The 27725-nt window shown below is 41.7% G+C and overlaps 1 protein-coding gene across 11 annotated transcripts in view; it reads left to right on the forward strand.

Moving 5' to 3' along the window:
• TBC1D1 (TBC1 domain family member 1) overlaps window positions 1-27725 on the forward strand; it is a 230172-nt gene that overhangs the window by 129635 nt on the left and 72812 nt on the right. For 7 of the 11 annotated variants that reach the window (XM_073805150.1, XM_073805147.1, XM_073805143.1 and 4 more), the window contains 8 exons: window positions 1207-1311; window positions 2198-2330; window positions 7309-7400; window positions 14712-14822; window positions 20001-20129; window positions 21862-21948; window positions 25433-25713; window positions 27540-27698. In XM_073805150.1, the coding sequence (XP_073661251.1) occupies window positions 1207-1311; window positions 2198-2330; window positions 7309-7400; window positions 14712-14822; window positions 20001-20129; window positions 21862-21948; window positions 25433-25713; window positions 27540-27698 (1097 nt within the window). The remainder of the gene's footprint in view (window positions 1-1206; window positions 1312-2197; window positions 2331-7308; window positions 7401-14711; window positions 14823-20000; window positions 20130-21861; window positions 21949-25432; window positions 25714-27539; window positions 27699-27725) is intronic. The other 4 variants (XM_073805148.1, XM_019928356.3, XM_073805144.1 and 1 more) reach the window with 3 other exon arrangements.

Consider the following 27725-nt stretch of genomic DNA (forward strand, 5'->3'; position numbering starts at 1 on the left):
ATTTTGAAATTAAGAATTTTGCTTTTAGCAACCATAACCTACTGGAGAAAATAGGTCTCCTTTTCTTTTTTTTCAGGCATTGGTAGTAATGTTCCACAGTCATGATTTCCAGGTGTGTGTGTGTGTGTGTGTGCATATTTATATATACATTCACACACAGTTAATATTTTTAAATAGATACTTATTTTTACTTTATAAAAATTCATAACTTTTGAGGTACCAAGATCATTATTTCTTCTTCCTTAAAATATAATAAATAGTGACTATTTTGAGGCTGTTTTCCTCAGAGTACAGTATCTGCTTGAGTTCTTACTTGCACATCTCCTGGGTGTGTTTCATAGAGAGATTTTGGAGAATCTGTTAATTATAACGAGCTATGCCAATTTTACTCAAGATACTTTTTATCTTGATTTGCTGCTATTTGTATTGTAATGTTCGTATTAAATATCTGCTTTTTCATGTGATAGTTTAATTATTTCCTAAAGGGTACAGTTTACAAGTTTACATGATCACCTGCCCTTCAAGCTGTCAGCACTCATGTCTCTGCCTGCTGGTGCTTTCAGGAGATGCTGCATATTAATGTTTATGGGTGATGTCTAATCTGTATTAAGGTGCCTCTTAGCTTATACTTTCAAAACAAGCGTACATATTAATATTTATTAAAAAGAGCTCTTAGGAAACTATGGTAGAACTTTGGCCTTCATATCTTATGTCTAAAAGCGTCTCTCTTCTCTTGTATGTATAATTTTTGACTCATTCTTCCTACCAGTTTACTTCAGTATTTACATATTTGTTATTTTAGTAGTACGTATGTTTTAAATCTTTTAAACTTTGTGTCTGCATGTGTTTGCGTATGTGTGCATATGTGTTTGTATGTTAATCTCTCGTCTGCTAATTCCTTGATACTGAAGAAGAATTCTCATTTTTTTGTGTCAGCTTTTCTCCACTTCCTTTCACTACTAAAATGAGCAGTAAAAACTCCAGTTTTCAGATCCTACTTCTCTTATTGTGGGGATAATCAGAGTAACATTTTAGTAGAACTTCATATTTGAGAGATGTTTTTAGACATTTAAAATATCTGAGAAAATAATACTTTTATAATGTCCTTTAAAATTGTGCTGTGTGACTCTTCAGTTGCATGTCTGGCAGTGGTGCCTTTTCTGGATATAACTGACAATTCCTTGTTCTTGTCCCTGCCTTCAACAGGGTATTAGACATGTGGACCACTTTGGGTTTATCTGCCGAGAGTCTTCGGGAGGTGGAGGCTTTCATTTCGTCTGTTACGTGTTTCAGTGCACAAATGAAGCTCTGGTAAGTGAGAAGGGGCCGTTCTTAAAGTCTCCTTTACAAGGGATTTCAACCTCACTGATATCTTTACTTAGCAAAGCCATATGGCCTCATTGACATATTATTTGGCTTTAATTATTCTTTCGTCACTATTTGATAACCAGCTAGTACATACCTGAGACTTAATTCGATGTGCATTTTCAATTTTCATCATTCTTAAAGGCCTGCTCACTTTCACCCTCTGCTTTAGCATTTTTCAAATGTCATTTTGGACTTTTGATCAGAAGAGTTGGTTTTCATTCAGTATTTAATTTGCGTCTAGTTTTTACCTTATCTCCTTGAAGAGCTTTGAGCATTTGTAGTGTTTCTAGGCTATGTGTAATCCTAGCAGGTATTATGATTATTATTCATTAACCTGTGACTAACAGTCCAGAAGAATCTTAAAGTACTGAGTCTTTCCACAGAGTCCTGAAATCTCTGCCCAGCTTTTTTTTTTTTTTTTTTAATAAATTTATTTATTTATTTTTGGCTGCGCTGGGTCTTTGTTGCTGCGCACGGGCTTTCTCTAGTTGCGGTGAGCGGGGGCTACTCTTCATTGCAGTGCGCAGGCTTTCTCATTGTGGTGGCTTCTCTTGTTGCGGAGCACAGGATCTAGGCGTGTGGGCTTCAGTAGTTGTGGCTCGCGGGCTGAGTAGTTGTGGCTCACAGGCTCTAGAGCGCAGACTCAGTAGTCGTGGTGCACGGGCTTAGTTGCTCCGCGGCATGTGGGATCTTCCCAGACCAGGGCTTGAACCCGTGTCCCCTGCATTGGCAGGCGGATTCTTAACCACTGCTCCACCAGGGAAGTCCCATCTGCCCAGCTCATTTTAAATGGACTTTTTGATGACTATAGTCTCCTCTCTTCGATCAGGTGGATGAGATCATGATGACCCTGAAGCAGGCCTTCACAGTGGCTGCGGTGCAGCAGACAGCGAAGGCGACGGCCCAGCTGTGTGAGGGCTGCCCCCTGCAGGGCCTGCACAAGCTCTGTGAGCGGATTGAGGGTGAGCCGGGGTGGGAGGGCGGCAGGGTGGGCGGGGGGCTGTTAAGGGTCCTGGGCAAATTCGTTGGAAGGTTCTGCCCCGTGGAGGCTTGTGTTAGTTACAGGGCTCATAGGTGGATGTCTTCTGTATGTCAGGCACTGTGCCTAGACCATCTCCCCTCAAGGGGCTCTGAGGGCAGTGGAGGAGTAAGGGGACCACAGGGAACAAGACCAGTTGCATTGTTAGCAAGGTGGTGTGAGTGGTCAGTCACTTCAGCTACCATGGAGGGGTCTCGTAACAAGAGAGCTAAGAATTTCCACTGGGTAAGTCAATGACAGTGTCATCGATAACCTCTGCCGGAACAGTTTTAGTGGAGGGAGCAGCCGTAAGGTAGGTTGCAGCTGAGGAGCCCATGAGAAAGCGCACAGGAAGTGATGCTGCGAGTATGGACTACGATTCCTAGAAATGTGGCTTAGGGAGAAACTGCAGTACACGTTCCGGTTAGCATACTTAAGATGTGCCTGGCACTGTACTAAGTGTTTTCTTTAACATGTATTATCATCCACTTAATCCTCACCACCTCTGGGAGGAAAAGGGATTATTTGCACATTTCAGGGATAAGCAAACTTAGTTTCTGGGATTTGGGGATGATAACCATCCTGATGGGTTTGAAGTCGTATCTGATTTCCCTTTTGAAAGACAAATTGACATCATCTTAAGGTCTTTGAAGTTTCATTTGCTGGCATTTCAGTGCTCTTTAAAATGAATCAAAATGATTACCATTTTCAACTGTGTTTTCCTAGCTGTTACTCCTTGCTGACATTATACAAAATATATTTGGGAACAAGAAAACGTGTGCTTTAACAAGAGATCCCATCTGAGAGGATCACTAACCCTTTCCTTAGTGGTTGTCAAGATAAGGTAAATGACAGAAATGTCTCTTACGAGCTTATTAAGAAGCCAACAATGACTTTGGCCTTGAAGATAAAGCAGATCCTGATCTGCAGGAACTGGAAGGGTTCCAGAGTTCCACTTGATACATCTTTCTTTGGTCTGGCTTAGCTTTCAGAAAAATATAGCTGAAAAGTTTAATTGTGGTGGGGATTTTGCTGCTATCGTTTCGGAATTATCATTTCATTTATCTTTTTACTGGATAAAATCCAAGCAAAGCAGAAGCTATGCTAATGTGAAAACATCCAATAAATAGCACAATTAGAAGGCTAGTGAGGATTATATTTTGCCTACACGATGGGAAGCATTTCTAAAGTATAGACGGCATATTATTAGAGCCATCCTTAGTAGGGGAGATGCTGATTATTTTATGAACAGTTCAAGGTTCTTGCTTTTTGCTATATTGCATCCCTAATAAGTAGAATGAGTCATTTATTAAAGCTCATTGTATGTTCCCATAGGAGTAGTTCTAATAGGAAGTTATGATCTGGCCAGGAACTCCATAAACTGTGGAGAGGACCAATGACATGGCAACAAAAAGAAAGACTTTTTTTTTTTTTTTTAATATATTTATTCAGGCTGAGTTGGGTCTTCGTTGCTGTGCGCAGGCTTTCTTTATTTGCGGTGAGCAGGGGCTACTCTTCGTTGCAGTGTGAGGGCTTCTCATTGTGGTGGCTTCTCCACGGGCTCTAGGCGCCTGGGCTTCAGTAGTTGTGGCACGCAGGCTCAGTAGTTGTGGCTCGGGGGCTTAGCTGCTCCGCGGCCTGTGGGATCTTCCCAGACCAGGGCTCGAACCCATGTCCCCTGCATTGGCAGGTGGATTCTTAACCACCGTGCCACCAGGGAAGTCCCAAGACTGTTTTCTTAATAAATTGATATAGTCAGTATGCTCTGGACTCTGTAAAATAGAATAAATACACTGTACATATGGGTGCTGTTGGACACTTACAACATGTAAGGGGTGCAGCTGTGCTGATTCTGTGTTTGAACTATGTACAACTGCTAGTATTTATATAGTGTTTTGCTTATTTTAAAGTTTAGAGGAGCATTTTGGGAATTCTTGGAATGAATTATACTTTCACTAAAAGGAAAAAAAAAGTTTTACTGAGGTTTCCTTTTGCTGTCTAAGTAAATTTGCCTTCAGCAAAGCAAAGGCACTCATCAGAGCTCCCTTTAATAAGAGCCTTTTCAACCAGACATCATGAAGGCGGGCTCACTTGCCTCGCTTCTCCCCTCTAAAACCTTTTGGCATCACCTGGGGAGTGCCCCCTTCTTGCTGCAGAAACTCCCGTTCCCCGCCCCCCCCCCCCCCCCCCCCCCCCCCCGCCAAGGCTGAAGGTAGTGAGAAGCCCTGTGGAGGGTGCACAGTGGAAGAGCAGGTGCTGGGACCACAAAGACCACCTCTGATTTGAGATGGGGCAGGAAGAACCTAATGAATTGAGGCACCCTGAAGACAAGGATAGAACTGTCTAAGGATCTCTCCAGACCTGCTGAATATGAAGAATAGTCTGTATGATTTCACCTGAGATTGTTAGAAGTATATATAATTAGTCTGACTCTTCTTGGGGTTTTTCTCCACATGTGAATGTCTCATCAAGCAGTACAGTGTTTCCAAGAGAGGATGTTTGCACTGTGTCATTGACATCCATATGCAGGGAGGATTTTTATTTAATGATTTCTGAGTGCTAATTTTACTCGTAAATTTAAACACTGTTTTGATTCAACATGTAAGTAGTTAGTGCAGTAAAGGCATCTCTGTTTGCCTGGCTTGTATGACCTGACAGCTTGCCTGAGGAGTACCTGAACTGTGCTCTGATAAAATTCATCTGTCCTTTCTGCACTTTTACTGACCTCTTTTTTTCTGATTGAAGAATAGTTGACTTACAATATTATTAGTTTCAGATGTATAACATAGTGAGTCAGTATTTTTATTTCTTATGTACCATACAATATCATTATGACATTATTGACTGTATTCCCTGTGCTGTACATTACATCCCTGTGACTTATTTATTTTATAACTGGTAGTTTAAATCCCTTGGTACATCTTAATCCCCTTCACCTATTTCACCCTTCCGCCCCTTCCCCTCCCCCCTGCGACCACTAGTCCTTTGTTAAGTCTGTTTCTGTTTTGTTATATTTGTTTGTTTCTTAGATTCCACGTACAAGTGGAAACATACAGTACTTGTCTTTTTCTGGCTGACTTATTTCACTTAGCACTTCACTTCCGTGTTGAAGGCAGTGGCGTCAGGTGGCTTGACTGCCTGGGTAAAGGAGCAGTGGAGTGTCCTAGGGTGGGCTCTGGGGGCAGACAGATGTGGGTCAGATTCTGACTTTGTCCGTCCCTTAGCTGATAACCTTGGGCAAGACATTTGACTTCACTGTGCCTCAGTTTCTTCATCTATAGACCTTGGAATTGCTTAAAATAGTGCCCACTCCAAGGATTATGTTGAGGATCAGATGAGATTATTTATGGAGTGTTGCATGAAGTGGCACAGCAATCACTTAAGAAATATTGGCTTTTATTTTTATGGTGGCCTCAGGGTTTTCTTGGCCAAAAAAATAAAACGGTGGTGGAAAGAGGAAGGACTTCTGGGAGCTGCAGTGGTTTGAGTAGGGGCAGCGACCTCACCACTGCCTGTTAGGAGGGTGAGGGCCCTGCCTTCTGCTGCAGGGTGCGGGGTGGGCGATGGAGGAGCACTGGCGTTGGGGCAGGCTTGGCTGCCGATTGGCCTCCTGACCTGTCAGTCGCCTGGCTTCTCCGGACCTCAGCAAACTCATCTGTAAAACAGAGGCCTGGTTTCCAAGTCCCTGTTCAGAGCTGTCCCCTCTGGCCATCCTAGTAATGTAGATAAATCTGGCACAGAGACTTGGCCAAGGCCCTCCCCAGTGGCTCACCCTCAGGAGGAGAAGACGGGGTGGCATGTGGATGGGGACAGGACTGCCCTGGGAATAAAAGTAATCAGCAGCAGTTTTTTTCCCACGATAGTTAGGTCAACAAATCCTTTCATCCCAAATCTTTTCATCATGGGTAGCATTTATCTCTGGTGCCAAGAAAAGGCAAAACAGGGTCTGAGCCATATATGTGTGGAGAAGGAACTTTCTGAAATACCAAATTCTAATGGACATTAAAATTGCAACTTTATTTTAATGACTTTCCCTCAGAATCCTTTGTAATGTTATTTAAGTGGCCATAAGACTATTACTAAGCATGTGGTGGTAAAGGGAAAGTTGTTAGCCACACAAATCACTTTCTTGTGAAAGAGCCTAGCCTAACCTGTAAGAGAAGAATGTTGGTCAGTTTTCAAATGGGGCAGTAGTTGTTTATCCTTAAGGGAGATTGTCTAGTTTACATATAAATACTCCCTGAGAATTTATCGTTTCCTGCGGACAATGTTCTGGCTGTGTGAGGTGTTGGAGTAGTGGCGAAAAAAGGCAATTTGGAACCACACAAAGCTGACAGAGAGTCCAGTATGGGGTCTTTGGGAATTAACTGAGCTCTCTGGGTCTCAGTTTCCGTAACTGTAAAATGGGGCTAATCAAGTCCTCTTTACCAGATTGTTCTGAGTATTAAATGAAATGATACAGGCCTGATGTTTAAGTCAGTGCCTACCACGTGAGGGCTCAATCAAAAAACGTTGCTTAGGGGCTTCCCTGGTGGCGCAGTAATTGAGGGTCTGCCTGCGATGCAGGGGACGCGGGTTTGTGCCCCGGTCCGGGAGGATCCCACATGCTGCAGAGCGGCTGGGCCCGTGAGCCATGGCCGCTGAGCCTGCGCGTCCAGAGCCTGTGCTCCGCAGCAGGAGAGGCCACAGCAGTGAGAGGCCCGCGTACAAAAAAAAAAAAAAAAAAAAAAAAAAAAAATATGTTGCTTGTTGTCAGGGTCATCATCATCACCGACATTATTGATTAGACTTTCCATAAAACCTCAGAAGCCTGAAGAAGGTGGTTAAGTCATGTAAGAGGGGGGAGTGAGCATGGGAAGTGTTAACTGTACCTCGTAACTGTTACCTAGAGTGTTCTCATGTCTCTTTTTTTCTCTTAATAGGAATGAATTCTTCCAAAACCAAACTAGAACTCCAGAAGCACCTGACAACATTAACTAATCAGGAGCAAGCAACTATTTTTGAGGAGGTTCAGGTACAGTACTGGTTTTAAATTTCCAGAAGGAAGAAAGGAGGCAGCTTCTCTGTGAAATTTTATTTATAAAAAATAGCAAAGCAAACCTGTCAGATCCTCAAGGAAGTGGGCCTGAGTTCCTCTAGGTTTAAGCTTTAACAGCCTCGGGACAGGGGCCAGGCCAGAATTGCAGATTCCTATCAGGGCTTGGTTTTTCACGTGAAAACTACTAAACCAGGGGAACTCTCCCTTAAGGAACTAGAGAAAGGAAATAATAAAGTGGAGAGAGCCTCAGCCCGGGAGACGGGACCTGGATTTTGGTCCCTCTCACCGTTTTGGCCTCTCCCATTGCGGAGCACAGGCTCCGGAGGCGCAGGCTCAGCGGCCATGGCTCACGGGCCCAGCCGCTCCGCGGCATGTGGGATCTTCCCAGACTGGGGCACGAACCTGTGTCCCCTGCGTTGGCAGGCAGACTCTCAACCACTGCGCCACCAGGGAAACCCTCTCTGGAAGACCTCTGCTAGCTCCTTCCCGCTTGGGATTTCAGCCCTAAGTGTGAGAGTCTTAAGGATATAACATTTTGTACATGAAATTGAACATAACTTTTCTTCTTCACTCTTTTTTTTCAGTTTTGAAAATAAATTTAGGTGTTACCTACTATATGGTATATCAAACCTAAACATAAAAACAAAATACAGAAGAAAACCCAAGCTCATCGGTTTTCTGCATTAAGCCCGGAACCGCACTGTTGTCCTTGCGTTTAGATGCACTTATCTCGGGAAACCACACTGTGTGTGCTGGCATGCCCATAGTCTGTTCATTATGAATCTTTAATGAGCTCATCAAAAATTTCATGTCTGCTTTAGCCGAGGGGCATTTTCTGTGGTTCTGTGGCACTTTCCTAGGGAGGAGAGTACATCAGAACAAAGCATAAGTCTCTAGTGGGGAGGAGAGTGCCAGGGGTTCTGCACATAGAGAAGTCTTTAAACAAAACAAGATGGCTAGCAAGTCTAGACTGTAGGTTCTCTCTCCCTCTTCACTGAGGGAGAGGCTACAGACAGGGCCCGTGATCTGTTTTCTGTTAGAGTGAAAAATTAAAGAATTGTCTTTGTCTTTTTAATCACATGTTCGAGTTCTCCTTCCCTTGATCTTCTGCAGTAGGATTGGCATATGTATGTTTGAAGGAGAGCGTAGGAAGAGTTTTTTAATTTCATAAATAGCTTAGAATGTAACTTTCACAATTTCCAATTGCCTTTCAGTTTTCTTATTTTCTTTTGAATTGACTTGAGACACACTACTTTGTTTTTTCTTAAAGGATCTTTAGCGTTCTAAGTACGCAGTACTCTCAGACAAATTTAATGTGATTTGTACTTGGAATTCATAAATGGATGGACAATTTGCTTCTGATTGTTAATGCATTTGTGATGGGAGCTGGGTCCTTTTTCTTTTTTTTTTTTAAATTTATTTTAATTTATTTTTCGCTGTGTTGGGTCTTCGTTGCTGCGCTCAGGCTTTCTGTAGTTGCGGCGAGCAGGGGCTACTTTTCGTAGCGGTGCGTCGGCTTCTCATTGCAGTGGCTTCTCTTGTTGCAGAGCACAGGCTCTAGGCGCGTGGACTTCAGTAGTTGTGGCACACAGGCTCAGTAGTTGTGGCTCACGGGCTCTAGAGCGCAGGCTCAGTAGTTGTGGCACATGGGCTTAGTTGCTCTGCAGCATGTGAGATCTTCCTGGACCAGGGCTCGAACTCATGTCCCCTACATTGGCAGGTGGATTCTTCTTTTTTTTCTTTTTTTGTGGTACGTGGACCTCTTACTGTTGTGGCCTCACCCGTTGCGGAGCACAGGCTCTGGACGCGCAGGCTCAGCGACCATGGCTCATGGGCCCAGCCGTTCCGCGGCATGTGGGATCTTCCCAGACCGGGGCACGAACCCGTGTCCCCTGCACCGGCAGGCGGACTCTCAACCACTGCACCACCAGGGAAGCCCTGGCAGGTGGGTTCTTAACCACTGCGCCACCAGGGAAGCCCAGAGCTGGGTCCTTTTTCATCTGATGCTAGCCCACTTTGCTGTTTTAGTGCCATCAAGTCACTTTGGGGAATATCTTTCTAGCAAGCATAGAAGATGCACCTTCCTCCCCTACTGTGAGTTTGTTTTCTTTTTCATTTAGATAGCACTGTGTAGCTTTCCCCAAAACAGTGTGGTGAATCAGGATAGGTAATACCCCAGATACCCTTCTGCAGCAATGATTATGTTCCTGATGGATGTGATTTTGAGATTCTCTTTGATCCATGTGAGTGTGAGACACTCAATATAAAAAATGGCAAAGAGACTTTAGAGAAAATCAGTGACAAAAGTTTGTTTTAAAAAAATGGATTCAGCTAATATCCTGGGATCCCTGTGTGGTGTTGTAGAAGGCTCTGTAATTTTTTGATTGGTTTAAAGACCAAAGGGAAGTCATTGTTCATTGGCTTTGAAAAGCCAGCTCGTACTTTGTCCTCCATCATTGTAGGTGTGGCTCTTTTTTGAATAATACAAATTTAACATGGATCTCTTCTTCTGATGGCTTATTGGTAGTCTTATTAAATTATTTACTCAATGACCATTCTTGTTTTTTTATAAAATATTTTATAAACCAAGTCACTAGTTTCCTTTTAGGTAGTAGTTCCTGCTAATGCATTTGAAAATCATGCATTTCAAACAGATCATAAGGAAAAAGGTGGCTTTGCAGTGTCATGATACCTCTTTTAAATAGAATGGTTAATATTTTCCTTTGTATGGTTTTTTTCCTGGAGAATGATTTGTTTCTGAGGAAATTCTCCAAGGGCAAATTTTTATAAAACAAATGTAATTACTATTGAAATCAATAGTACATGATTGCTTAAATAGTTATTAAAACATATATATTCAGTGTTTTTGTAAATAAATGTTTCATGCAAAAAAAAAAAAAGTGCAACCCAAACAGAACCATAAAGAAAAAGAAATCCTTAATTACTGTGCAGATGATGCTGGGGAAGTATCACTGCTGCAAATAAGCCGGCTTTGACTTTGAGCTCTGTGAGGAGAACTTGGGGCCAGATGGGCCTGTGGGTGTGCTAACCCTTCTAAGAGGACTCAAGACACTGCAGAGCCACTTTTTAATTTAGGACCTTGTTGAAGTGTACATTTTTCAAACACGTCTAAGTGGGCGAATGAGAATGTGACCCTTGGGTGGGGTCTGACTCTGTCCAGGTGCTGTCCCCTGCTGGCTGAGTGTGCGGAGTTTACATAGGTCGTCCTCAGGGAGAAGTTGCTTTCAGTCTGAGTTGGGCTAGTAAAGAAACTGTCTCAAAGTCGAATTCTCTTCATTTGAATGCGTGTATTTCAGGGAATGACTTAATTAATACTCAGTAGGTAAATCAAATAGATTTATAGTCAGTAGATGTTGATAACGGATTAAATAATGTGACTTTTCACAAGTTAAAGATAAGTGGTTGGAGGAATTTTTTTTCACTTTGTACAGAATATAGAGCAGCTTAATTGGATTTTCCCATGGTTTTAAAATTATTTCTTGCAAGATTTCATTATACTTTTTAAAAAAGATGTCAGGCTGTAGTCCAGGTGAGCACTGCCATTTTCAGTAGATTCCTCAGAAGACCATAGGCTTTCTCAGCATTCTGGTATTCATTAGGCGGTGTTAGAAATGGATTTCAAATTGCTTTTACAACCAATTTATAGGCCCGCCCTCATAGAAATGAGGTTAAGAAACACGTAACAACATTGGCTTTGTTGCTTTTAACAGGCAATTAATTGTTTTATATTGTTCTTTTTTAAAAAATGAAATATAACTATAGAAAAGCACACAAATCAGTGGTATATAGTTCAGTGAAATAAAAAAAATTTTTGAGATATAGTTGATTTATAATATTACATAAGTTTCAGGTGTGCAACGTAGTGATTCACAATTTTTAACGGTTATACTCTATAGTTATTATAAAATATTGGCTGTAGGTGAATTTTTTTAAATATTTATTTATTTATTTATTTATTTATTTATTTATTTTTGGCTGTGTTGGGTCTTCATTTCTGTTCGAGGGCTTTCTCTAGTTGCGGCAAGCGGGGGCCACTCTTCATCGCGGTGCGCGGGCCTCTCACTATCGTGGCCTCTCTTGTTGTGGAGCACAGGCTCCAGATGCGCAGGCTCAGTAGTTGTGGCTCACGGGCCTAGTTGCTCCACGGCATGTGGGATCTTCCCAGACCAGGGCTCAAACCCGTGTCCCCTGCATTGGCAGGCAGATTCTCAACCACAGCACCACCAGGGAAGCCCTGTCAGTGAATTTTTATAAGATGAATACACCTGTGCAGCAGCACGCAGATTAGGAAATAGAGCGTGTCCAAGTCCCTCCGAACCCCCCCTTGGTCCTGCCCCAGGTGACCACCATCCTGACTCCTGACTCCGTAGGTTAACTTTGAGTAATAAGCAAGTTAATTTTTGACTGCAAAGGGATGTTATCCAACTTCATTCCCCATTATTTTCCTCAAACCTGTCTCTCTGTCATGAATGTTTATAAAGTTAAATCATCTTCAGGAAATAATGATTTGTCCCTTTGCAGGATGGTGAAGTTCCCTGGGAGGCACTCAGGAGATGATACCTTGCTAATCGTTTTCACTAAATAGCAGGGTAGCCCCTAGTCATGTTTCAGTTATTTTAAGAAAGGGTTTATTTCTTGACCTTGTATGACACCACAGACATGGTCTTCTCAGCCTCACTGACTTTCCCCTGTGATGTTTAACGAACTCCTTGATGCAGTGTCTGGGCAGTAGCTGTGGTAGTACATTGTGCTCAGTTTAGTCTCATTTTCTGTCCATTCAAGTAGTTTCTTTCATGTATATGCTGAGGGAAGGAGAATGTATTAATAATGCTCCTCTCCTGTTACTGTATTCTTAGCCTTTTTTGATATGTTGAAATAAGTGATTATGAAGAATTTCTCCAACAAAAATACAAATTTTCTTGTGAGAGCAGCCCAAAGGTTTGATTGAAGAATAGGAAAGGAAAGAATGGGTCAGCTCTTGGGTGCCTGCTCAGAGGCTTCGTAATTCCTGCCTGCTTCTCTTTCCTGGACTTTAAATATATATATACTTTATTTTTTAGAGTAGTTTTAGTTTCACAGAAAAAGTGGGTGGAAGTACAGAGAGTTCCCATGAAACTTCTCATGCCCTTCCCCCAAGCCAGTTTCCCCTATTAATATCTTGTCTTAATGTGGTACCTTTATTACAATCGATCAGCCAATATTGATACATCTTTAGTGATTAAAGTCTGTAGTTTACATTAGGGTTAACTCTTGGTGTGGTACATTCTGTGGGTTCTGACACATGTTTGATGGCATGTATCCACCATTATAGTATCATACAGAATTGTTTCACTGCCCTAAAGATTCTCTATGCTCCACCTTTTCACTATTCCCCAACCCCCCACCTCTGTTCCAAACCCCAGGCAACCACTGATCTTACTGTCTCCATAGTTTGTCTTTTCCAGAATGTCACATAGTTAGAATCATACTGTTTGTGTAGCCTTTTCAGTTGGGCTTCTTTCCCTTAACAATATGCATTTAAGGTTCCTCCATGTCTTTTTATGGTTTGATAGCTCTTTTTAGTGCTGAGTAATATTTCATTGGATGTACCACAGTTTATCCATTCACCTGTGTAAAGACACCTGGTTGCTTCTAAATTTTAGCAATTATGAATAAAGCTGCTATACACATTCTTGTGCAGGCTTTTGTATGGGCATAGATTTTCAACTCATTCAAGTGAATACTAAGCAGTATGATTGTTGGATCACATGGTGGGAACATGGTTAGGTTTGTAAGAAGCTGCCAAACTGGCTCCCAAAGTGCTGTAACCATATCATGTTCCCACCAGCAATGAGTGAAAGTTCCTGTTGTCTCTGGGGGCTTTTAGGCTCACAGTATATCTGTAACCGTCCCGAGGTCAGCAAAATTAAGTTAGGATTGTGGTATGTGACTACCGCTTTCCTCTTTTGAAGATCTGATGGAAACTTTCTCTGGAACAACCCACGTGTTGCATAAAACATGTAAAAAATTATAACATCAAGGTTCATGGCTTGGCATCCAGATTGAGAACATCTATTCTGACCTTTAAAATATTTAATCTTTAAATCTGAAATTTGAGAGAACAGGAAGTCCTCATTGAAAACAACCTCTTCTAATCATTTACTATCCTTTCCTTGGGTAACAGGAACAACTTATTTAAAATGATCTTTGTCTTTAAGAGAGGAATGTTAGAATGCTTCTAGTCTGTGACATGAGGGGTAAAATTGTTCCTTAGTCAGCTGGGCTGCCAAGAATGGCATTGACCCGGACTCGGATGCTTGTGTAATTGATCCATTTATTAGACACCCTGACTTTGATTTAAAGGGCAGGCTAGAGGTTTGGGGGAGGGAGGGAGGGAGGAGCAGGGCAATGGATAACTGTCGTTGTAAAAAAAAGATATTTTTCTAAAGTTTATAGACCAGAAACTTTGTTTATCTCCAGAGTAATTCAGTTTTGTTTTCTTCGTATTCAGGGAAAATAATTGAATACATTAAATTAGATGGTCTTCTAAACATGAACTCTGGTATTTCAAATCCAAAGAATTTGGGGCTGGAAAAGACTTTGGAGTGTATTTTGTGCATAATCTTCATTTGAACAGACAGAGAAGCTAAGCTTAAATGACAAGCCTTTGGTCTCACTTCTAGGCAGCACCTTGAACTTACATGACCTGATTTCTAGACCAGTGTGCTTTGCCACTAAAGGCATACAAATAATTTTTTAAAAACCAGAGGAAAAAATTGAGTCCATGCCATGAAATTTTGTGTGCAAGTGCATGCCTTGTGAGGCTTCCAGGAAGTGCTTCATGATGAACATGTTTGACATGTGGAAGGAACCATGGCCCTGGATCCAGTTGCTGGTTTCCTTTCCAGTTCCCTGATCATAAGAGTTTATAAATAAGTAACCATTGTGGCTCTTGACCTCTGGGTGTTTACACAGATTTTTGTCCTTTTCTTATGTTTTTAAGACTGTTTATTAAATATTTTGACTATGTCTCTATCTGATGTGAAATGTTTATTTTAGGTATAAGGACATCAGAGGTCAGAGGCTAAATCTGGCCCACTGGCTTCGTTATCTGTTTCTTTTTAAAAATTATCTCCAGTTGTAGGATCATTGGTGCCCCCTAGTGAGGTGATTGGGTAAAAGCACTAGTTGATGAATGGAAGCTGGTAGCATTTTCAAAGGGATGGGTTAGCAGTTTTGGTGACAATTAAAAATTAATGTAATATATTCTCTTTTTTTTTCATTAAGAAATTGAGACCAAGAAATGAGCAGCGAGAGAATGAATTGATTGTTTCTTTCCTGAGATGTTTATATGAAGAGAAACAAAAAGTTCACGTCCATATTGGGGAAATAAAGCAGGTATGGCATTTTTCTCTCTTCTTAAAATTTTACCAGGACACTGTGTAAAGCAGAGTCCTGAGGATTTTCTGAAGCTCTGAAACTTCTTTTTCTCCCTGAATTTTATTTTCATTTGTTAAACATGTAGGGGAAATTGGGGAATATTTAGATTGTGCTTAGAAAAGGTGAGGAGAGTTTCTGTCTGCGTTGTAGTGGGAGCAGAGTAGTTGCTCTGATGAGGGGACTGGTGTAGAGCATCGAGAGTGGAGTTTACGAGTGGATGCTAGCAAGGAAAGCTCCTTGACCTGCAGGGAGCCAGTCCCTGTCACCTCACCTTTCTCCTTGATTAAATGGGACTGACATTGTACAGCTGCCTTCAGAATTACATAAAGTGCCCGGAAGCTCTTTGTAATAAAAATGCAATGTGCATAGAAGATAGCACTGCTGATAAGTCACATACAGTATTAGCCTGGTTTACGTGCTATTCAGATGTGGAGCTTCCGTCAATTCCACTTCATACGCTGGAGGTGCAGAGTTGGCCTCCTGTCCTCTCTTTCCACAGCTCTGTTCAGCTTTTCTGTGTGAGGGGTGCTATCTCAGAGGCTGGGGCTGCCTGCAGGGCTCTGTCTTTGAAGAGCTTCGAGTTTGGGATTCAGGACCATTTTCCTATTTCTTTTGGACTCTCTATATAAGTCAATTTATAATAACCATTATAGCTTCTAAACGTGCATTTTATATTTGTTTAAGTTACTGTTAGGCCAGAAAGCCTAGAGAAAAATCAGTAAAGTATGTTCAAAGAGTCTTTAATTTCCAGAAGTATATTGCCTTTTTTTTTTTTTTTTTTAAAAAGAATACTTCCTGAGTGCTTATTCTCAAGGTGTTTTAATGCTCAGTTGTGTGCTCTCCTCTTGCTATTTTCCCTGTAAACAGCCTCTGCTTTTCCGGTAACGTAACCGTGATGCAGTTTTATTTGGATGCACACACAGCAACTCTCCCCATTTGCTTTCTGCTTTCCAGCTGGCTTTGGCAATTATGTGCCTTTGCTGAACTCCTGGTCACATACAGTGGCCAACATTGTTTTTAATTTCATCGGCCAACTCTAGGGCCCCTTAGCTGTGACCCTAATATCAGTACACTGTGTTTTTGGCCTTTGTGTGTTGACCTTCCTCCCTTCTCAGCTGGTACCCTTAAGAGAGTGGGCAAGTTCTGTTATCCTCCTGTTCACTTTTGGATGGGCCACCCAGTCTAAGTTTTCAGTTAATTCCCTAGTTCACTTTTCAACATATTTCTTTTCTCATTTTCTTTCCTTTTTTCTCTTGTGCCACTGATAGTTATTCTGTGTTTGATTTTCTCTTTCCTGAGTCACTCTAACTTGTTCCAACAGGAAACTGATAATTCTGAAATAATTTATAATAGCTAGAAAGGAGAATGAAGTGTTTATGGTGGATGGAAAGTTTTGCCCTAAATGCAATCTCATTTTTGTGGAACAGAGTAGTATCTTTATGATTTGGGCATAGACTAGTACAGTAAAGAAATATATTAATGTTTCTTTTATTTTCCCTCATTTGAAAACAGAATTTAATGTAAAGAAGACCAAGTCTCACAAAGTGGAACTGGTGTCTGGGCAGTAGTTGGGTGTCCCCTAGGCTGGATACCCTCTTGGGCTCCGAGTTTGGCTTTTCAGAGCCGCAGCTGCTTTAGATCAGATCGATCAGATGAACTTTTGAGAGGTCACCAATAGATTCCTGCTCTCACTTTCTGCTACCAGATAATTTAACCACATGGACTTCATTATGTTCTTATTGCTCCTAAAAATTCCTGTAACCTTTGAAAATGTGTTTTGACTTGACCTAGAGAGAGGTAGAATTGTGGTCTGCGTCCACCAGCCTTCAAAAGTAGATGGAAGGGCTTCCCTGGTGGCGCAGTGGTTGAGAGTCCGCCTGCCGATGCAGGGGACATGGGTTCGTGCCCCGGTCCGGGAAGATCCCACATGCCGCGTAGCGGCTCGGCCCGTGAGCCATGGCCGCTCAGCCTGCGCGTCCGGAGCCTGTGCTCTGCAACGGGAAAGGCCGCAACAGTGAGAGGCCCGCGTACCGCAAAAAAAAAAAAAATGTAGATGGAAGACAATGAGCACAGTCTCAGGGCTGTACTTCTCAGAGCTGTGGTGATGCCACACTGTACATGCTTTTCAGACTGAAGTGTTAGTGTTGGATACCTGTTGGAGGAATTGTTCCGTAAAGTAGAAAACAAACTGAATGAATCCTTTGATCTTATGGGAAAGGATTCAGTTTGGGCAAGGACCTATAAATTAATAAAGTTTAGAGAGTATCATGTTTGAATCAGTGGACATATCATTTCTGCTTGTATTCACTGAGCTGGTACAAAAATTAATAATATTAAATCAACTGCCACTGATTGAACGTTTCCCATGTAGTAGGTATAGTTTTAATTCTCTACATGAATTATTCCATTTTTTTCTACAACAACTTTTTTGAGATAGGTTGTATAATACCCATGTTAGAGACAAGGACATGAGGAACAGAGGTCAAGTCGTTTGCTAGAGAGTGTGGAGCTCACGTGTCTGAGGTCCAAGGACATTATCTTAAGCTCCTAAAGGGCATAATGATTAACTAACAAAATCTAATGTTATGTAACCACTCATCGATATGTCTGGGTCCGTTATCCAGTAGATAAGTTTTTCTTTCTTTTTTTTTTTCTGACATTTTATTACAGAAAATTTCCAACATACCAAAAAGTTGAAAGAATCCCACAGTGAACACTCACATACCCACAATCTGGGTGAAACCATTTTAAACGTTTTGTTATGTTTGCTTTCCCATATAGCTATCCATCTATTACTCCACCTTATTTTTGATGTTTTTCAGAGTAAGTTTCTGATACTAGTACTCTTGATCCCTAAACACTTCAGTATGCATATCATTAATTAGAATTTGGTATTTATTTACAATTTTTTGGAGATAACATTTACATATAGTAAGTTGCACAAATCTTGAGTGTACCATTTGTTGAGTTTTGAGGATTTCGTATATTTAAGTAACCCAGACCCGTATCAAGGTATAGAACATCTCCATCATGCCAGAAAGTACCCTCATACCCAGTCAGTCCTCACTCCCTCCCTCCCCTAGGCAATCACTGTCTTGATTTTTTTTCTACCACAGATTAGTTTTGCCTGTTTTAGAACTTTCTATAAATGGAATCATACAGTATGTTCTCTTTTAGTTCTGGCTTCTTTTGCTTAGCATAATGTTTTTGATATTCGTCCTTGTTGCTTCATAAATCAGTAATTATGTTCTTTTTTATTCCATTGTGTCAATAGCACAGTTTGTTTCTCCATTCTCCTTTTGATGGGCACCTTAGCTATTTCTAGGTGCTGGTTATTCTGAATAAGGCTGATGGTGGATACATTGTGACACTACTGGATGGTGGGTTCTGAACTGAGAACTTCATAGTAGCTTCAGAATTTAAAACTTGCCTAGAGTTTACCCATCTGTCTTGGGATGGGCAATGTGAGGACTGCAGTCTAGAGCCCCACACTAGAAACTTATCCAAGAACCAGCATCATCTTCAAAGGAGAAACTTCTAGATGCTTAGTTTAAAATAAACAAGGAGTGTGTTATTTTCTAAATGCAAATTATTTTCTAAACGTGAATTATTTTTTAAATGTGAATTATTTTCAGACTGCATTTGAATTACAGTGATAGACATAGAAAAGAACCTTTTTAGGTGGTAGAGGAGAGCAGAAGCAGCATTGAATTAAGTATATAGAGATTCTTATGGCCTGGTTTATAAAAAGAAAAACACAAGTGCAGTTTTTGTTCTTTCTATGTAGGATCTACTACGTTCTACCAGTCTTTTAGCCAGTATTTTCTGTATATATCAGAACAGTTAAAAATGCTTCTTTTTTAGGAAAACTTTGGTTATGAGTTTGAAAGCAGGTCTACAGTTTCTTAACTTCGTGAATGAACTGGTATTGAGTCAAATGCAGGCCCCTGAGCGTTCTTTGTGGGTAATTCCCTTTCCTCTAGAGACTGACTCCAGTCTGGATAGGCTCTTACTCTTGGTAAATGATTGCACAGGACCAAACTGCAACTAGTAAGGCATCCACCCATGCTACATGACTTAGTCAGTATTTGTTGAGTGACTGCCAGAGCCTGTGCTCATCACTGTTCTTCTCAACACCTGCACAATGTTAACTTGGCCAAAGCTGGAGGTGGTAGGAAGGCATTTATTGTATTAATCTGCACATTTTTCTGTATGCTTGACATATGTAACAACAACAAAGAATAGTTGGTGTTTAGAGTAATGGAGGATGTGGTTGAGTATTTTTCTAACAAAATCATCATCTAGCAGAAAGCATTCAGGTAAGAATCCATAGAAGAAACAATTTAATCTAGAGTAGAGGTTTTTTTGTATTTTTTTTAAGCATACCTCTTTGTTAATAAGTAACATTAAACTTCATTTTGTGATTGGCAAACAAACTTTTATGTTGTCAGTTTCATGTTCCCATCAGTTAAGGGAGAGACTTGGTTGCAGAGGAGAATGAATGGGATGATGGAAACAATAGGTGGGAGAGAGGAAAAAGACAGGATTCTGTAGAAGGGGATGAAGGGATTAGTGTAGGCAGAGAGGATGGATTCTTCAGTTGATTAGATTTATTTTGTCTCACCCTCTGAAATGCCCCCAAAAGTAAGTTGTTACTTTACTTTGAAAAGCTAATCATAGCTACCTTTGTACCAGAAGCTGTGCCCAATGTTTTACATGCTTTACGTGTTTTAATCTCAAAACATAGCACTATGGTTAGATCGTGAGGTTGATCTCAATTTACAGAAGACGAAATCGTGGCTCAGAGAAAGTAAGAAACTTGCTCAAGGCCACAGCTAGTGAATGACATGTCTCTGATCCAGCCACAGAGCCCAAGCTCTAAACTGCTTTGTTAACTGATTAGTTTCTAAGCACTTTCCTTATTTTGTTTGGAGTAGGCAAAGCAACTCTTTGAGGCAAAATTATTTCCTGGACTTGCAGTCATGTCACCAAGGAGCAGATGAGAAGAGGTCACAGAAAAAATGACCTGAGATCAAAAAGATGCATTCTAGAGATTTTTCGGTCCTTTAAAAAGGAAGGAAAGAAGGAGGGAAGGAAGATCTAAGTGACTTAATTTTCCATTGTTTCACTTTCTAGGCATCACAGATTGCAGCAGAGAATACTGGAAGTGAATTACCATCTAGTGCCACTCGATTTAGGCTAGATATGCTGAAAAACAAAGCGAAGAGATCTTTAACGGAGTCTTTAGAAAGTATTTTGTCCCGGGTAAGTGGCATAATTCCTCCTAGTTTAAGTTAAATCACTGTTTTTGAGAGAGCATGAAATTCAGTTCTTTGCTTTTGTTCCATCAGTGTTCATCATACAGTTTAGAAGGGTGAGACCTTTTTTGGTGTCTTCTCAGTGTTAGAAAAATGTTATCTACACTGAAAATTCAGTTTTTAACTTGGTCCGGGTTAAAAAGTGTTCTCTACTCTTTTGTATTGTATGGAATTTTTGTCTCCCAAAAGAATGTTATTTGTTGGCCAGTCCCTGGAAAGAGCATGGATTAGATACACCAAGGTGTGGGTTCCATTCTCCCTAGCGTCACTAGGTACAGTTTAAAAATTGTTATCGTGGGACTTCCCTAGTGGCGCAGTGGTTAAGAATCTGCCTGCCAGTACAGGGGACATGGGTTCGAGCCCTGGTCCGGGAAGATCCCACATGCCGGGGAGCAACTAATAAGCCCGTGCGCCACAACTACTGAGCCTGCGCTCTAGAGCCTGCGAACCACAACGACTGAGGTGGCGAGTCACAACTACTGAAGCCCACGTGCCTAGAGCCTGTGCTCCCCAACAAGAGAAGCCACCGCAATGAGAAACCTGAGCACCGCAATGAAGAGTAGCCCCCGCTCGCCGCAACTAGAGAAAGCCTGCGTGCAGCAACGAAGACCCAGTGCAGCCAAAAATAAAATACATACATAAATAAATAAATTTAAATAAATAAATAAATAAAAATTCTGATTACATTATAAAAAAATTTTTTATCATTAGCTGCTATTGTTATGTGTCTGAAACTGTTTATAGCAGGATCTGCAAACTGTGGTCCTTGGGTCAAATACCATTCACCTCCTGTTTTTGTAAATAGAGTTTTATTGAAACACAGCCACATCAGTTCATTCACCTATTGTCTAAGGCTGCTTTTCTGCAGAGTTGAGTACTTGCCACGGATACCATATGGTCCACAAAGCATAAGAGATTTATTATCTGGCCCTTTACGGAAAAAGTTTGTGGCCTGCAGCTCTATAGGAAGAACAGAGTATACGTATATACTGATCTGGGAGTTCTTTAAGAAATTACTACCAACCCCTGCTCCCCACCCCGCCCCACGCCAACCCCAGCGTGAGTGTAAATACCTTTTACACTAAGAAATAAAAGTTCTCTTTTCTCTCAAAGTTTCACACCTTTCTGGAGCTTGCAGTATCTTCTTATAGTTATCTTTTATTTCATGAACCACTCCATTTGAAACATTTTTTTTTTTGTTATAAATTTTATTTTGTATGGAGGTATTTCTGAGAATTTCACAGCAGCCTTACAGATAATTAAAAGCAGTTCATTTACAAAACCAGAGTTGGGGTGGGGCTGCCTTTGAGAGCTCCCAGACCGAGAGATTGTGGTTTGTGTGTCATAGGCTGGCGGGTCATGACACTGTGTGACTCAGAGGGGGGACTCTGTTGTTGAGTGTGCGCACCTCAGCGCTTGCTTTTCTTCTAGACGTGTTGTCTCTTCTGCCCATCATCCCTGCCAAATGACTAACCCACAAGGTGCTTTGGAACATTTAGTTTGGTTAAAAAAAAAAAAAAAAGACAGAAATGTTGATTGTCTTCATGCACATATGTGCTCAGCAGAGTTTCCCAGTAGATGCATTTTTCCTGAACTTATTTAAATAGACCAGGTTGCTTCTAGCAGATGCCTTTGCAAAAGCCTCAGGGGTCATAACTCGACTGCTTTTCTTTCCGTAGGGTAATAAAGCCAGAGGCCTCCAGGAGCACTCCGCCAGTCTGGATCTGGACAGCTCCGTGTCTAGCACATTAAGTAACACCAGCAAAGTAAGCACGTTTTTTTTTTTATATGACACCCTGAAGAAACCAGCAAATGGGTCTTGCTCATCTCCTATATACTGGGCCTATCAAAAGGAACAAAAGAAGCCTCATAGCTCCAATCATGAGAAATTTGGTGCTTCTGGACTTGATAATGCAGGAGGAGGGCTGGTTGTGCAGTCCTACTCTAGCCAAAAAGTTGTACATACCAAAACAGAGGGCTATTCCATAAGCAAAGAGGAAAACGCACAATTTCAGGCCACTGAGATCTAATTAATCACAAGTGATCAATGGATTTCTTTCTTTAGTAGGTTTTCCAGTGAAATCTAAATGAAATATTAAAAATAATTGGGAAAACCTCAAACGTGGGTTTACGAATTATGAGAAGTATGCAACTTAAATTCCTGAAACTTACTCTGTCCTCTGCCTGACTCTATGATTATAATTAAACATCACTATTTTTATAAATAAGCCTCACCCCTCGTGTCTGCCACCAAGCACAGCTTTGTGATAGTGAGCAAGCCAGCAGTTCTCTTTGGTAGCAGACCTGTGTCTATGTCCTTGTTTTAATTTCTTGCTTTCTAAATATATAAGCGTACTTCAACCTAGTTAGTTCAACTTTTTACCCACCAGAAAAGTGGATTTCGGGTTTTGTCCTGGGGATGTCAGAGTGCCCTGGGATGGAAAGAGGGGGAGTTGTTGTGGAGGCCAGCTCCTTACCACAGGAATCAAAGTTCTTCTGTGCTTCCTCCTGGGCATGTGGCTTTCAAAGGTTTTAGACCATAACCAACAGTAATTTACACATTTAACATTGCAAACTAGTTCAGAAACACACATACCTACATGCTCACAGATAAAATGAAAATAAGATTTCACAAAATGATATTTACTGTACACATGTGACACATACTGGTATTTGCTATTGCTTTAAAAAGTTTGTGGCAGACCACGAAATTGATATCACTGCCTACCAATGTGTTACAGCGTATAGTTTGAGAAACACTGCCTCAGTTGAGCGCTTTCTCAATTTCTAAGGTGCATCTTTAATGGGATCTGGTTAAAATGCAGATTCTGATTCAGCAGGCCTGGGGTGATTCCTGAAATGGCCAATTTCTGACAAGCTCCAAGGTGATGTTGATGCCGCTGGTCTGTGGACCCACTTAGGGGAGCAAGTCCCTAGACCCCAGTCTTCTGAATATGATTTTATTTTTTTGGAGGGGGGGGCGTCTGTGCTCTGTGGCTTGCGGGATCTTAGTTCCCTAACCAGGGATTGAACCCACGCCCTAGGCAGTGGAAGTGTGGAGTCCTAACCACTGGACCACCAGGGAATGCCCTGAATATGATTTTCTAAGTTAGAATCTAGTGGTCTATTTAAATTCATCTCCTCCATACTGATTCTACCCACAATTCATTTGAAGTTTGGAAATGTTTTGGGTTTTTTTTATCTGTTGGATACAGATGAAAAAGACAGCTTCTACCCTGCAGGAAGGAACTCATCTGGTAGGAGAGGCGACAGATACACCAGCATCGAGTAGAGTAGCTGTGAGCCTGAGTTCAAATAAGAGCCATGGTAGCTTAGCTGTCACAGGAGCAAGAGGAAGGGGAGCTATTTTTGGTCAGTGGAACCAGAGAAAGCTTGGAGAGGGGAGCAGTAATGCTTTTGATAAATCTTGGAGAAAGTATAGGAATTGCACCCGTGGAAGTGGACAGGGAAGAGGGCATTCGAGATTAGTTCCAGTAAAGGTGCTGTGAAGAAATTCATGTCACTCAAGTGACTTTTCCAGTAAGTCTTATTGCTTGTTTTTTATTCTTCTTCAAATCACAGATCTAGGAATATACACATGGTTTGAATTTCTATGGTAATTCTAAGGGAAATGCAGCTTTTCAGAACCTATTTGTGTGTATTATGTGTGTGGCTGTATGTTATTCTTTATGTCGTTTGTTCATCCTGACGTTGAGAAACTGTTGTTAAAAGTGTGCTTTTATGTAATTGGATCTCTTCCAGTAAATTGATCGTCTGGAAGCAAAGAAGCTGAACATCCAGTGGCCCTTTCAGGTGTTAGATGAAACCGAGGGTTAGCTCTTCCACATAATTTGGAAGGACGTTAATGAGAGTTGAGATGAATAGGTTTGCGTGATGGAGATTGCTTGATGAATTGTCTTAAACACATTTTTAAATCCTTAAATTAAAAGAATCTTGGTAACTGTAGAGTCCTGAAGAATGAAAAATTTAAGTTACTGTTTAACATTTCATAATGTGTTGGGAATTAAGCTTTTAAAATCTAATTCCTACAAAATTAAGTGTATATAACCTTTCTCCTCAATAAACATAAATTTAATTTTTTTAATTAAAATCCTTAATACCTATCATCTAAGAGACACTCAACTGCAGGTCAAATGAACAGGTGGAATTTAGATTTTCCAGTCCACCATTATTAGATGCAGTCATTCCTTTTTGCTCTTTTCATGTTGATTTATTCATCCCTTCTAGTAATTTCAGCAGGGACAAGCTGGTACACTTTTTCTTATATATATATATATATTTTTTTTTTTTTTAATACAGCAGGTTCTTATTAGTCATCAGTGTTTTACACATCAGTTATTTTATATTTTTTGATTTGAGAAAAATATATTGGCCCCTACCACGTCCTGGGCATGCAGTGCTAAGCATAAGTGGTGGTAGTTCATTCCTTTGAAAAAGTATGCATCTTGAGAGCCTACGATATTAAAATATTGTCATGATTCTCAACAAATGTTTGAGTACCCACTCAGGAAATTCACTGAGTGCCTAATAAGACAATAACTTATATTTATACAACATGTAACAGCAGACAAGTACTTTTAGTTGTATTATCTTGCTTAATTCTGAAACCTGGTGAGATAAATTTTCACTATACACTTTTACAGATGAGGAAATTGAGGTGCAGAAAGAAGTTAAGTGATTTGCCCTGAATCATGTCAGTAAGTGCCTAGAGAGAGATTTTCCATATCTAAGAATAATATAGGATGTAATTTTTAACACTCAAAATTACCAAGTTAAATCCAAACATTAGATCACATTCAGAGAGAGCCATAAAATGTGGGTATCACATGTATGAACACACTTGGCCAAGATAAAGAACTTGATTTGTTTAAACTGTGCAGACAAGTTACACGGCACTCGCTATACTTGTTATAGGCAGTAGTAAAGAGCTCTCTTTTCTAGAAAGAGAACTATTTCAGCTTTGCTTAGGGCAGTTACTTGTTATAATTTATGTCCTTCACACTTGCACTTGGACAGTTTCCCCATTTGTCCTGCACGCTAACGTTTTGTCTCGGAGGAGCAGGCATTTAGTGGGCCTTTATCGTCTTATACTTTTGGTGGCCTCTAGAGGGCACTGTGATCAGAAGATGTGCCTACATTTTGAAATGTTTTCCTGCCGCTGGAATTAGAGATGTGTAAATCCCACAAGTGCCTTGCCATGTGTCTGATCTGCTGTCTGTCTGCTGCCAGGAGCCGTCTGTGTGTGAAAAGGAGGCCTTTCCCATCTCTGAGAGCTCCTTCAGACTCCTGGGCTCCTCGGATGACCTGTCCAGTGACTCAGAGAGCCACGCCGCAGAAGAGCCAGCCCTGCTGTCACCCCAGCAGGGCTTCAGGAGGCGTGCCAACACTCTGAGTCACATCCCCGTGGAATGCCAGCAGCCTCTGCAGCAGGCACAGGGATCTCCAGGGGTCTCGCAAAGGAAACTTGTGAGGTATCACTCAGTGAGCACAGAGACGCCTCATGAACGAAAGTAAGATTTGTTGAAAATGTAGATTTGTTGTATAAATGGCTGGGGCATATCTGTTACTAACCAGGTATGTGCATCCCAGGCATGTCTGTTGGGTGAAAAGAGAAACCTGAGTCAGGTTTCACTCTTGGCTTAAAAAGGTAAAACTCGAAGCAGTGTGTTCCTCCCCTCTTCCTCCCTTGGGAAATACGTAGTTGTAAGAGATACTTGTTACCTGTTCAAGTGCAAGTACGGTGAGGAAGCAGGTAAGACGAGCAGAAATGGCCCTTAAGATGCAGAATGGTCCCTCCTCACACAGTGAGAGGCAGCCCTGACCGTGAACTCTGCCGCTGGCCTGGAGGGAAGTAGTGAGTGAGCGGTCAGGTGAGTCTGCTCGTTTGGAGGCCCTGGCTAGAGGCGCAGTGATGCCGGGGCCTCTGTCCTAGCTCTGTCCCAAGCCGGCCGTGACCCGGGCAAAGTTGCTTCACTTCACTGTATGACACAGTTGACACTGTATGACACAACAGGTGGTCTCTAAAATCTCCTCCAATGTGAGAGTTCTGGATTCTTCGAACAAGACTTACTAATTTTAATAATTGGGCTCTAGTGAGCAGTTGGGGTTTCCTGGCTATAGAGCTGGGGAAGCAGTACAGTAGTAGAAGCTCTCCTGCTTCCTTCTGGGGTCCCTTGGCAATTAATTTGACTCCGAGTGTCAGAGACCATGAATTGACACAGAGGTATGTTTAAAAATCACTTTAAAAATATTTTAAAACTCCTCACCTTAGAAGGCTGAAGTAGGCCACACCTGTGTGCAGCTGCTGCCTGATTTTGGTGACAACAGAAGCCAGGACGTGTGTCTCGGTGCAGGCCCTGCACAGATGAGGGAGAGTCCACACGGGGGTGGGTGTTGGAGGTGTTGCTGGTGAAGCAGTGACACATGCTAGCAATCTCAGACGAGCTAGTAGAGCCACTCAGCTCTGTTTTCTGTACGCCATTGAAAATAGTTATGATGGTTCTTTGGAATTTGGCTGGATAATTGTGATCCCAAAGCAGGACATGCTTCAGAAGCTAATGTTCAATTCTGTGATGTTTTGGAGACAAGCATAGTTTGTTTGAGGCTTTGTGGGTTCTTGTCATGTTTCTTAAAAGCCTGTGCGCACACTCCTTTTATTCTGCCTCTCCACTGGCTCCCACCCCTCTTTTTCTGGCACTTTAGTGATAATGGAACTTTTCCTGTCTGGAGATTTCTAGTCCTCTTGCTAATAAGCCCACTGTTTCACACAAGCCAGAGGTGGCAGGAAATGAGAAGTCCCTGACAGTCCATTTCCCTTCTCCCCTAAGAATGCAGCTTCCTAAAGGGTCCTGTGGGGCGTGGGTGATGAGGGGGCGCGGTACTGTCCCCCCTCCTCCTCCGTCCCCCAGCATGCCTCTTTGGCTTTGCTCCCCCCTCATGAACTCTCTGCTCACTTATGCACAGGAAATGAGACTTGGACATTCAAGGCAGGTTATTGTTCATTTTGACGAGAGATGTATTTCTAAAACTCTGGATTTTGTTTTGCTTTCCTTTGCTTTTGTTTTAATTAAAAAAAATTTTCCCCCCGTCAGATCCTAAAAAAGGAGTAGAGGAAACGGGTCTCTTGCGCACATAGGCATGTGGGAAGTGATCAAGAGGGACCTTGCACGGTGCCCTCTTGACTGAGAGCTGCCTTTGCCAGCAGGAATTGGGGCGCAGAAGAGGAGAGCACCCTCTAACTGTGACAGTTCCTGTTTCCTCCGTGTGTCCTCTGCGTTTCCTGCGCGGTTCCGTCCCCGCCTTTAACTCCCCTGCTTTCTCTCTAATTGCTATTTAGTGGGAATCATCCCCCTGTCGGCGAGTCTGAAGGTGGCTCAGGTCAGTCCTCAGCTGCTCCTCCACCTCGTCTTACCCCCTCCGCCTCCTCGCCCAATTTCTTTAAGTACCTCAAACATAACCCAAGTGGAGAACAGAGTGGCAATGCCGTGCCAAAGAGGTGAGCCACCCGCATGGCAAGTTCAGT

This window comes from Tursiops truncatus, chromosome 5 (assembly GCF_011762595.2).
Source record: "Tursiops truncatus isolate mTurTru1 chromosome 5, mTurTru1.mat.Y, whole genome shotgun sequence".
Classification (NCBI taxonomy): Eukaryota; Metazoa; Chordata; class Mammalia; order Artiodactyla; family Delphinidae; genus Tursiops; species Tursiops truncatus.